General features: G+C 46.0%; 1 protein-coding gene and 1 pseudogene across 1 annotated transcript; both read left to right on the top strand.

Annotated features, from left to right (window-relative positions):
* Window positions 1-5,839: 5,839 nt before the first annotated feature.
* On the top strand, window positions 5,840-7,952 carry LOC100822114 (F-box/LRR-repeat protein 13). Its single transcript, XM_003566780.4, has 3 exons — window positions 5,840-6,872; window positions 6,987-7,121; window positions 7,282-7,952. The coding sequence occupies exons 1-3, from the start codon at window positions 5,874-5,876 to the stop codon at window positions 7,696-7,698; spliced, it is 1,551 nt and encodes a 516-aa protein (XP_003566828.3). The 5' UTR covers window positions 5,840-5,873; the 3' UTR covers window positions 7,699-7,952.
* A 1,438-nt stretch (window positions 7,953-9,390) lies between these two features.
* On the top strand, window positions 9,391-10,845 carry LOC100821803 (annotated as a pseudogene).
* The last annotated feature ends 2,276 nt before the right edge of the window (window positions 10,846-13,121 follow it).

The following is a 13,121-nucleotide window of genomic DNA, read 5'->3' as shown; positions in this document are numbered from 1 at the left end:
TATGTTTGTACCAAAAATCAGAATATCATCCACGTACAAACACAAAATAACACCTTCGCCCTCACCATGGTGATAGTACACACATCTATCAGCCTCATTAATGACAAAGCCTGCAGAAGTTAAAGTTCTGTCAAACTTCTCGTGCCATTGCTTAGGTGCTTGTTTTAGTCCATACAAAGATTTTAGTAATTTGCACACCTTTCTCTCTTCACCCTTTACCACAAATCCATCTGGCCGATCCATGTAAATTTCCTCTTCCAACTCTCCGTTAAGGAAAGCTGTCTTTACGTCCATTTGATGAACGACAAGACCATAGGAGGCAGCCAGGGATAGTAGTACTTGAATGGTAGTAAGTCTACCAACGGGTGAATAGGTGTCAAAGTAATCTTCGTCTTCTTTCTGAGTGTAGCCTTTCTCCACAAGCCGTGCCTTATACTTTTCAATAGTACCGTCAGGCCTTAGCTTATTCTTAAACACCCACTTGCAGCCTACTGGCTTACAACCGTGGGGTTGTTCAGATAGCTCCCAAGTCCCATTAGAAAGAATGGAGTCCATCTCACTCTGGACAGCTTCTTTCCAGTCGTCTGCATCCGGAGATGCATATGCCTATGCAATGGTTTTGGGAGTATAATGAAGTCATCACCGAAGGATTTTGCAATCATTCGTCTCTTACTCCTGGAAGGAGCTTCATTTTCATCCTTCTCAAAATCATCCTCAGGATGTTCAGATTCACTATCAGATGTATTAGATTCGGGTATGCTAGACTCAAGTAATATTTCAGAAGAAATTCTAGCAATGATATCCATAGGAAAAATATTCTCAAAAAATGTTGCATCACGAGATTCCATAATAGTGTCAACATGCATATCAGGTACCTCGGATTTAACTACTAAGAATATATAGCCCACGCTACGCTGAGCATAGCCTAGAAAGATACAATCCACTGTCTTCGGTCCGAGCGTGCGTTTCTTGGGAATTGGAACGTTGACCTTCGCCAAACATCCCCAAGTGCGCAAGTAAAAAAGTGATGACTTTCTTCCAATCCACTCCTCGCAGGGAGTTTTCTCTTTATTTTTGTTTGGAACTTTATTCAGGACATGACATGAAAGTCAGTAGAGCCTCCCCCCCCCCCCACCATGCCTTAGATAAACCGGCAGTGGCTAACATGGAATTCACCAAGTTAGTCAACGTGTGGTTTTTCCTCTCGACGATCCCATTTGATTGGGGAGAATAGGGAGGCGTCCTCTCATGAATAATACCTTGTTCCGCACAAAACTCATCAAATACATTGGAGAAATACTCGCCACCATGATCCGACCTAAAACGTTTGATCTTTCTCTCCAATTGATTTTCAACTTCAGCCTTATAGATTTTAAAGTAGTCTAAAGCCTCATCTTTAGTTCGCAACAAATAAATATAGCAGAATCTAGTAGCATCATCAATTAACATCATGAAATATCTCTTTCCACCTTTTGTCAACACACCATTCATCTCACAAAGATCAGAATGTATGAGTTCTAGAGGTGCCAGATTTCTCTCCTCGGCCGCCGTGTGGGGCTTTCGAGGTTACTTTGATTGCACACAACTATGCCACTTGAACCTTTGGCGATGGTGAAAGTAGGAATTAAACTCATAGTGGATAGCCGAGACATTAAACCAAAATTAATGTGACATAAACGAGAGTGCCAAACACTTGCATCACCATTAACACTGCCACATATGGTTCATTGACATATCACTAAAATCAGAAACGGAAAAACAGAACAAGCCTCCGCACTCATAGCCTTTACCAATAAATTGTTCATGTTTGGACACAACTACTTTATTAGACTCTAAAACTATCTTAAAACCATCTCTACATAAAAGGGAATCGCTAACAAGATTCTTGTTCATGGAGGGGACATGCATCACGTTCCTTAGCCGCACGATCTTCCCTGAAGTAAACTTCAGATCGACCGCACCAACACCACAAACAGCTGCATGCGACCCGTTCCCCATTAAGACGGTTGAATCCCTTCCATGCTGGTAAGAAGTAAACAAAGAGATGTCAGAACATACATGAACATTAGCACCCGTATCAATCCACCAACATGGAGATTGAAACACTGAAAGAACAATAGGTAAGATACCGTATGTGTCAGTGTTGCTAGCGTCACGATGTTGACAGTCTTCTGCCCCTTTTTCCCTCTCCGATCTGCTCGATCAGGACAGTCTCTCGAAAAGTTGCCGAGCTCTCCACAGGTGAAACAATTCATCTCGCCTTTGTTTACTTTCTTCTTCTTCTTGACGGTAGTAGTCTGCGCACGCTTGTTGTTGTTAACAATAGCGGACTTCTTCCTCTTGTTCTTTCCGTTGCCGCGGAAGTTCCTCTGTACCATATTGGCGTTAGACGGAAAATCAGCAGCCTTCTCATTGGTGTCCTTAGCCCGAGCTTTCTCTTCAACATCAAGGGACGGTATCAGTTGTTCAACTGATATCTCTTGTCTCTTGTGTTTTAGAGACATGGCAAAGTTTCTCCACGTGGGAGGTAACTTTGCAATAATGCACCCAGCCACGTACTTGTCGGGTAAATCACAGTTGAGAAGTTTGAGCTTTCTCACAATGATATGTATCTCATGTGCCTGTTCAACTACAGAACGGTTATCCACCATCTTGTAGTCGTTCAACGACTTCATGGTATATAGTTCACTGCCTGCATTGGTTGCACTGAATTTAGCATTTAGTGCATCCCTTAGCTCCTTCCCATCTTCTATGTGCATATACACATCACAAAGACGGTCAGAAAGAACACTTAGAATGCATCCTCTAAAGGCAAAATTGGCATCCTGGAAATGTTTCTGAGCTTCCTCAGATAAATCTAGCTCCGGTTTGCCGTCTGTCACCCAAAATACTTTCAGAGTCTGCAACCAGAGCATGGTCTTTAATTGCCATCTCTTGAAGTACATCCCGAAAAATTTATCCGGCTTCAATGCATCGGCTAAACCCATAGTTAAATCAGGAAATTGACTACAATAAGGTTTTTGGATTATTGGAAAATTAAGCAATTTCGAGAATAACAATTCAATGAATAATTCCAAAATATAGATCATGACGACAGTAGCAACTAACAGATGCATCTCAAAATACTAGAAGTACTAAACAGCCCAACGAACAGCAATATGAACTCGCAGATCATAACTAAACAACAGATCGAATCACAATGTACGTACTGTTGCGGTGGAGAGGAACCCATTGCTGTTGCGTTCGCTTGACAAAGTTGTTCACGAAGAAGACGGCGGCGCGTCGCACACCTGCCGCGCGGAGCGCTTCCCAAAACCTTATTGCCCTCTCCTGTACATGATTGCAAAGGCGCAAGGTTCTGGAGACCTTCTCTCCCGATCGCTGGTTCACGCCGGCGCTCGGGATGGAGTAGATTACGACGACGGCGAAAAAGCGAGAGACATGCGAAATCCTAGCTCGGTTGTGTTGCGTACCGATCGGAGGGACGAAGCCGCTGTATATATAGTCACGCAGGTATAGGTCGGTTCGGCTTAGGAAACCTGAACCGACTTAACAAAATCTGCACGCGTCCGTAACAGATTCAAAAAATACCTCGTGCGTGTGACAAAAAGATAAGAAGCCCCGACCCGGCACGGCTCCACGAAACGCGGCGCGCGCGTCGCTACAAGAGGAGGAGGAGGAGCGCGCGTGTGGGGATTTCTCTTGCTCACTTGCTCAATATGTGAGAAGCAACATCACTTATATGTTGGTCTCACTCACTCTAAACTAGCAAGGTGGGACTATTTTCATTCCCACTCCCATCATCCCACTTAATGGATGGGCCTTTGAGATTTTCAGAATTTATTAAAACTTGGGCTTGAACTGATCAGACCCACCAAATTCTAACAGCACCGTCATGTACCACGAGGTAATAATTTTGATGAATTGGTACACGAGAAGGTACTAAGTTTTGATGAATGTTTGTGATTATTTTTTCTTCCTGGTACACATACAATTATGAGTTGGTGTATACAATATTTATAGACAATGTACTAAGTTTTGATGAATGTTTGTGCTTTTTTTTGTACATGACTTACAATTATGAGTTGATGTACTGGGATTTGAGTACCATTACGTACAACTAAGTATTGATGATGTATCGCCTTGTTTTGGCAGATGTTCATACTGTGATTCTAGTACCATCGTGTATTCTTGTTAGTGCCGATGGATACATAGATAAATGAGTAATGTACCAGGACTCACCAAAATATATACTGATGAGTACATTATGTGCAAATTTGAAATTTCAGCAAGAAAATAAGTGAGCAGAGAGAGAAGCAAAAAAATACAAAAAGTTGACGGTGGTCACACCCAAAAGAGAGAGAGAGGACTGACACAAGAGAGTTCAAAAAAGATGCGTGACACAAATACTACTTTTGCTTGTTAACCAACTTTCTCTATTTAACTAAGAGAGGCGAGGGGAAGGGGGGGAGCAAATTTGTGGACAGAAAGATGGGGGTAGATACCCCCGGTGCGGCTCGGCATTATGATGGCCAATGATGTTTTTCATGGTGTGTGAGTGGCGTACATGTAGGGATGACTAATTTTGTGGTAGTGAAATGTGGATGCCAAAGGCTTGGACAATTTTGTTGTCGGCTGCTGCATCAACTTCGATCTCCTACTAGCTAAATAACCGCGCAATGCTACGGTTAAAACAAATTAGACTGCTCAATGAAAATAGAAAATATAGAAAACAATATTCTATGTTAGTAGCAGCTGCTGATAATTTATTTCGAATTTAATACTTTAGCAACGCCACCAATTGTATTCTTTATATTTGTAAATATAATTGCTACTAATCTTTACATGCATGCTCTTCTTGAAAAGAAAATCGGAAAAACTTCTGGTCTTTATCGCAGCAATCGTCAGGAACAGAAAGTCGTTGCTTCCTATTGTAGTATCTAATCTAAGGAATTCGGTTCGCTGGTTATCAATTCTGTACTAAGGCCACTATCAATGCTAGTCTCTTAGCATGTCATTTTAGACATTTTGCTGACATTGCATCATCTTAATGATGAGACTGTCTCTTATACTAGTGATCATCTTTACACGCAAACCAACACAAAGTCATTAATTTTCTCTCACAAAGCTTAAATAACTGCTAGTTTAAATACCACCTTAGGTCCTGTTTGGTACTAGAGTTTTTGGAGTGTTTTCTAGAATATCATCCACTTCAAATTGAAAAACACTACTAATCACAAATGATTGTTTGGTAGGAAGTGTTTGGAGGGGATTATTTCTAGTTTCCCCAACAAAACACTCCATTTTTATACCAAATTAAAACACTTCTCAAATACCAAAACTCTCAAATACCAAAACACGGGTGATTAAAAAATACACTAACACCAAACTAAGAGACAATGTATTGGGATATGGTTTCTTAACATTTGTTGTGAACTAAGAGACAGCACCTAACGAACGAACGATGCATTGGGAGTTGGCTAATGGTTACATATCAATTCAACATTGTTCATGGAAAAATCGGTTCAACATTTTCTTGGAGGAAAGCGGTTCAAGTTGAACCGATTGTTCGTGGGCCTGTCTGCGAAGCTAAGCATCCTGCTTCCGACATTTGGCCCAATATCTTTTTTTTTACAGCTGGCCCAATACCTAGCTAGCGACACACACGCGGAACCCTAAGCAGCTCACAGTCACAGCCAGTCAACCACTTGGTCACTTGATAGCACCGCCTCGACCCTCGACCTCGTGTCTCCCCAGCCCCCAACTCCCCTCCCCGGATGCGAAACCAAAACCCTCGTCGTCGCCCCCTTTCCTACTCCGCTCCACCGGCGACCATGGAGCCGCAAGTGATCATCGGCATCAGCAGGAGCGATATGCTGGCCAGCATGGAGCGCGACGGCATAGATCCCGAGATACTGGACATCGGCACCAACCTTTTCCTCTACTTCGTGTACGACTACCTCCCGGACCCTCCCGTCTCCCCCAACGCCGCTCTCTCGCTCCCCGACGCGTCCTGGATGATGCCCGACGGCGTCGACCGCATCAGCTGCCTCCCCGACGTGGTCCTCCGCAACATCGTCTCCCGCCTCCCCGCCAAGGACGCCGCGCGCACCGCCGCTCTCGCCTCGCGCTGGCGCCCTCTCTGGCGCTCTGTGCCCCTCACCCTCGTCGACAGCCACCTCCTTCCGGACTGCGGCGTGCGCGGGCCACTCGTCATCGGCGGCCCCTCCCCACGCGCCGTCACCGCCGCGGTGTCCCGCATCCTCGCGCAGCACCCGGGGCCCTTCCGCTGCGTCCACCTCACCTGCAGCACCATGGACGAGCACCGGGGAGAGATGGCGCGCTGGCTCGACATCCTCGCCGCCAAGGGAGTCCAAGAACTCATCTTTGTCAACCGCCCGTGGCCGATCGACCTGCGCCTCCCCACCACGCTTTTCAGCTGCGCTTCTCTCACCCGCCTCTACCTCGGCGTCTGGAGGCTCCCGGACACCGCCGCTGTGCCACGCCGCGCGGCCTTCCCCAACCTTCGGGAGCTCGGCCTCTGCTTCAATGTCATGGAGGACCGTGACCTCGCGTTCATGCTCGAAAGAAGCCCCGCCTTGGAGCTCCTCACCATCACGGGAAGCCAGACCGGAGTGCGCCTTCGCCTCGTCAGCCACAGCCTGCGGTGCGTTCAGCTGGGGCATACCTACTTGGAGGACATCGACGTGGTGGATGCTCCTCGCCTGGAGAGGCTCTTTCAGTCGACGACTTGTGGCGCCCCGACTTTGAGGTCCTCCAGGATCAAGATTGGTAAAGCACCGAATCTGCGGGTGCTGGGACACCTTCAGCCAGGAGAGCAGGAGCTGGAGATTAGCAGCACCGTCGCCGTGGTGCGCAGCTCACTAGATACTAACCTGCCTGCATCTGTACCTCTGTCATCTCAACTAATAATGCATGCCAATATATATGATCTCAACTGTAGTTCCTCTTTTGTTGAATTGTAGGCTGGTACCAAGGTGAAAATTGTCCCCAGTGTCCAGATCTTGGCCATGGAGGTCCAATTCGGAGTCCGCGATGCTGTCAAGAAGGTGCCTGGCTTCCTCAGATGTTTTCCCAACTTGCACACGCTCCATGTCGAGGTAAATTTCATTGAGTTAACTCCACAGGCTGTATTTGGGCGTTTTGCATCTCCAGCTAGCTAGGAATGGACAGAAACTGTGAATCAGATAAATAAATTGTATAATTCATGTTGCATGACATGTCTAGAAAGATGGTGATAGATGCTGATTTCATTTGCAGTCTCGGAAAGATGATGAGCCCACTGGCAAGGTCAATCTCAAGTTCTGGCAGGAGGGTGTCCCCATTAAATGTGTCCTGGGCATGAAGAAAATGTTTTTCTATGAGTTCCGTGGGTCGCGAAGCGAGGTTGCTTTCCTCAAGTTCATCGCTGAGAGAGCTCGGGTGCTGGAGAAGATGGTGGTTGTGGTGGCCAGTGAATGTTTATCTTCACGCGACGATGTGAGTGCCAAACTGAAGCCTCTGACCAGTGCAAAATGGAGCAGTGAAGCTTGTAAGCTTCAACTCTTCAAGAGCCCATTCAAGGATCCGGGTGCTCCAGTTTACAGCCACCAAGTAGCATCTGATTTTTCGTTTGCTGACCCTTTTGACCTCGTCTACTATCAGGAGCTAGTCTCTGCAAGCATTGAAGTTCATTAGTAGCGCCGAGCCCCTAGCTGTCTTTTGGAAGACAACCTCTACCTAGAATGTCAATCTGCTGTCAGACTTGGAACAGCTAAATATCAGCATTCTCTGGTGAGCTGTTGGCCGGAATGTTTTGAGTGATACTACGTCACAAGCTTTGTGCTAATTAAGTGAAGTTTTGTGTGGCTGGGTACTGGTGGGAGTAACTGAATTAGATAAATATTTACCTATGACGGAATATCTGCTGGAGTAAATCTTTAACTTTTTTACCTTGCAATCTTATTTCACCTTTTACATTGCAATTCAGTTGTTAGCAGGGCTTCTACTATGGTTTTTTGGATTTAATCAACTGCATTTGTTGAAGTTAGCATGATTAGTTTGCCATGCATAGGTGAAAGGTCTGAGATAGGCACATCGATCGTCTCCCAAACATATTGCAAGCCCTTAATCTTGCCATGATAAGTCTGCTACTTCAACCTGTTGAAGTTTCAACGGTTGGCTCGCATTTATAGGGTGTTTGGCCAGTTTCTAGGTGAAGAAATTTTGCTTGCAGTGGAGTGTATGTTTAGCTTCCAGTCTTGTCGTAGACATATACAGTAAGAACTAGTATCGCTTAAACACTAGGGAAATTGTTGTGCTTACATTTATTCTAGCCTTACTCTATGTGACTGGGCTGATTAATTTACCTAGTTTTATAATTTGAACAAGACATTCATATTTACATAACTTCGGAATGACATCTAATGCGTATATTTCGGTACGACAACAATGTGATAATTTATACGCACAGATCGAATGAACCACATGTGCTTGGATAATACATAATTAGAAACAAAAATACCAGTGTAACAATTCACAAAAATTGTAGACATTCTCTAATGTAATTGCAGCTACCGATTGTGTCACAAACTCGTGCTTGCATTTCTGAACAATCTTGAAAAAAGTATCACAGGTTGTATCTTGCAACCAGAAGTACACTGCATACATTTACATACAGTAGGTGATGTAGAGCTTGAAGAGACGCTTATTTTACGTCTCTAGTAGCGCTTGTCTCGCTAATTTTATGTCTCCAGCGATAGAGAGGCCGTGTGGAGACCAACCTCTTGTGTTACTCGGTGTCTGCCTACTGGGATCTTAGCTTGGCTATTATCTCAATGAGACTCTTTTTTTTGTAGTGTTTTGGGAGATTCTTGATATGGAATAGTTCAGTCAGGAAGCTGTGCAGGGTTTTTGGCTTTCGAATTAAGTCTAAAGTTAGAAATTGTCGGTTACTTTTGACATTTCAGTTTTTTTATGTTTGTGACTTTGATAGAAGTATATGATCTTGTTAGAGAATGTGCTCCATTACATCTCATGGGATCGGCTGGCTCCTTATTGTGGATGTGTAGCACTAGTAAAGCTAGAATTTTCTAGGATTTGATGCAACTTGGAGTAGCGTTGGGCATGTGATCATGCTCAGGTAACTCAGCTGAAGCCTCCAATAATTGGCTCAACTAAATGTGGAATTTTAGATATACTTGGAAACCTTTTCTTGTTCTTGACTGTCCACAGTAACCAATAATTGAGTGGCCTTGGTTGAAGACATAATGCCTAGTACTCACTCCGATTCATAATTCTTGTCGAAATACATATATCATGACGTTTTTTAGGAATAGATACATTCATTTTTGGGCAAATTTGAGACAAGAATTATGAAACTGAGTGAGTACAGTAAATATATTTATGGAACATAATATAGTTGATGTCATTAACTACGAAACAAAGATGTGTGCGGCTCATCTTTTGCTACTGTTGTACATTCATGTCATGTGATAGTAGAGTAGTATATATCTTGATTGGAAATTTAGTAAGCATCGGATCTGATGTTGCTGCCCCTTGTATCACAATAAACTAGCCAATGAAGAGGAAATTCATTAGGCAAAGCAGAAGAATATTCTTTATGGTGCCTGGATGAGAAGTGGAAATGCTACCGGCTGTGCAAGGAGGAGGTTTTTTCTCATCACCAGCTTCCGGATACAGCCATGGCCTTGCTCTTCTGCTGCTTGGACGGAAGGAAGAAGAAAAGCCTGTAACAGCTCGTTTGACATCCATCATTTAGGTTTAGAATTCAGGAATTCATTTTGAATTTCAAAAACGAACTTGTTTGGTTGTCACGGAATTAGTCACAGGAATTCAATCTCAAATTTCATGGAATTGCACTATAACTAACTCTAATTCATTTCCAAAAGCCATTCTTTCTTTGGAATTATCTTTTACTCTCCAAATCCATGTGATAGACAAACATGATTGTTGAACAAGGAATTCAAATTCAACCAAATGAAATCCTATCAAAAATTGGATCTCAGTTCATTTCAACCAAATAAAATGAAACGATGATTACCAAACGGGCTGTAAAGGTATTACCATGGAATCAGTACCGACTAGTTGACGGGGAAGGTGTATCAACTGGCTTCCGAAAAAAAAGGTCCAGTTAAATGTGCTCCCTTCATCCGGGCTCGAGGGGGGATCTCCTCCGAAATTGAGTTCAGCCAACACATTGGACTCTTTGGAAGAGTCATCTGGTTCAACGAAGAAGAAGGTGTAACAGCTACTGGTTCCATCAATCGAAATGGCAGGAAAGGTTATCTCAAGAGCAACTCGAAAAGGGATTCGGTAGAGCATTGTATAGTGGTGAGCGAAGGTGAAGAACCACGTGAATCAGTGGAAGAGGTGCAAGCCTTGAAAGCTGGTATAGAAAGGAGAAAAGTTCAGTGGTAGAGTCTGGAATTCCTTTGTTTCACCACTCATGATTATTCCTAGTGCAGAAACAGGGGAGAAATTTTAGCACGTTTAAGAAGCAGTTGCACTGTCAATACTAATATGGTGTCTGCCTTGGATGAGTCAGACTTTGGGATTGCATATGATGCATGAACCATCTGAAAAATGCATCCATCCTTGCTCTGATTTGCACTCGTTTAGAGATGATATGTTATGCATATTCAAAATAAGGTGAAGATCAATTTATTATTTAACTCCATTACTATTTTGTTTTTTATTCATGGCTCGTTATAGCTGTGACATTGTCTGATTGCCGAATGATTATGTTTCAACAGTGATGGAGGTTTGTCAGATGATGAACTGGAAAACGAGGGTTTCAGGAAATGCGAGTGTGTGATTCAGTAGATTTCACTTCTGTGGCTGGACTCGATATTTATGGATAGCTCCTGCAACAATATGCTTGCACCTGTGATTTCTTCAGTCTGGATCATATTGCATATCATTGTTGTATCCTGCTAGAATATGGTCACACTGGCGAGCAAGCACATCTTTTCGCTAAGCCTAATATAAGAACATTCTCTGATTAAACTTTTGAGTAAATTTCACAGAACCACACTTCTTGGGCAGGCTTCTCAAGGAACCACCGTTTTTGCTAATCACGTCGCGAACCCACACTTCTTCGGGCATACCTTCTCACTTTACCCAAAACCGGTGTTTTGACCGACTTGACAGTATTCCTTACAAGTGGGGCCCACCGTCAGTTGCCACGTCGGATTGAAACCCTTCCCGTTAAGCCGTCCTGACCCGAATTAACGACGGGTTAACGGGTTCATGGAGTTGCGGCGCTCGAGCCGCTTGCACTTGGCCTGGAGGCGCTTGAGGCTCTGCATCTCGCGGCGACGCCACCGCTCCTCCTCGGTCTCGGCGGGCAGCGAGCTAGTGCGCATCAGCGGCGCCGGCACCGGCGTTGCGGCGGCGAGTTTGTCGTTCTCGCTTCAGGCGCCGCCGCCGCCGGCGGGGAGCGAGCACATGGACCCGATGAACGAGGACCGCGCCAGCTGCAGCCACGGCTTCTTCGCGTCTCGCCCCGAGCTCGCGCCGAAGCAGCCGCCCCGGGACAGGCCCAGGCTGAGCTCCACGGCCTCCTCTGCCTCGCCGCCGCCCCCCGCCCTCTCCGACGCCGCGCCCTTCTCGCCGCCGAACCTGCCCAGGAAGTCCCTCGACGCCATGGCCAGCAAGGAATTAACGAAACCTTCCTGTATATAGCCTCTGTTTCTCTCCTCCCCAAAGCTCTCCACCTAGAACGCGGCCCAATTCCTCAGGAGCACCTTGCCATTGTTGCGGATTCGCCCCACGGCGGACAATTCGCGGCCTCCAGAGACAGCGGGGAGAAGAACATCCAGCGGGGTGAATTAGTTGTATCTTGGTCCTCTGAAAGCCAGCCGCTAGCTCATCTCCCCCAGGATCAATACTGTTGCGGCTAGTTGTCAGGGAACAATACTATTGCCGCCAGCGAATCTCCCCCAGGACCCCAATCCCCCACCGCGCACGCGAGCTAGCGTGAGAGCCGGATCCGCACCGCTGCTGGCTGGCGGCTGGCGCCTGCCCTTGCGGCGTGGCCGCGGACAGACAACGGATCTCGCCGGAGCCGAGGGAGACAGTGGCGGGACAGTTCGTCGGTGCACGTGGCGGCGCGCCGAGATGACCTGCGCGTGCGCGCTGAAACGTAGAGGCGGAAGGAGGGAGCGGCGAGTCGGATCCCTGCAGGAGGCGTCCAGCGACGACGACGTGCGGCCAGGCGGCGATGGACTTCGAGGCGGTGGCGCTTCGGTGCGCGGGGGATTCGGGCGAGGGCCGTGGGGGCTTCGTGAGGTCGGCACGGTGCTTCTGCAGTTGGCGGCGGGTTCGGGAGGCGCGGGGAGAGGAGACCTGAGCGTGGCGGCGCTCTCGCCGGACGCGAGCAAGACGCGCGCGTGGATACTGCTAGGGGAGGGTCTACAAATGTCAGGAACGACCCTGTTTAGTGTTAGAGTGATTACAGTGCAATCAACGATAGATTCGGGTCGGGACGGGTTAACAGGTCGGGTTCCAATCCGACGTGACAACCGACGGTGGGCCCCACTTGTAAGGAATACTGTCAAGTCGGTCTAAACAGGGTAAAGTGAGATGGTCTGCTTGAAGAACTATGGGTTTGCAACAGAATTAGCAAAATATGGGGTTCCGTGAGAAGGTTGCCCTAAGAAATGTGGTTCTGTGCAATTTACTTTAAATTTTTCGTTTTAGTTTTGACACGATTGCAAAAATTTGCCATTCTCTTACTTTGCCATTGCCAAAATTTTAGTTTTCCTTTTGTCAAAATAAAATAAAAATAGTTTGTCTATGCCAGGAACCAAACAATGCATATCCTCCAATCTCCGCCTCTTCGATACCAAACCAAAACCAAAACCGAAACGCGCGAGACTTGATTTGGAAATGGGCACCGCACCGCACACCACCACCCGTAGAAAACCAAAGAGAAGAAAGAGGGCAAACAATTCGCAGCAAACCTTCCTGCGCCTCCTCGGTGTTCTTGATGCTAGATCCGTATGGAGACCTACCTCTTGTGTTACTCAGTGTCTGAGTTACTGGGATCTTAGCTTGGCTACGATCTCAGTGTGACCACTTTTTTTTAGTGTTTTGGA

The sequence above is a fragment of the Brachypodium distachyon genome, chromosome 2 (genome assembly GCF_000005505.3).
Source record: "Brachypodium distachyon strain Bd21 chromosome 2, Brachypodium_distachyon_v3.0, whole genome shotgun sequence".
NCBI lineage: Eukaryota > Viridiplantae > Streptophyta > Magnoliopsida > Poales > Poaceae > Brachypodium > Brachypodium distachyon.
This window is presented reverse-complemented; position numbering and strand designations above follow the sequence as displayed.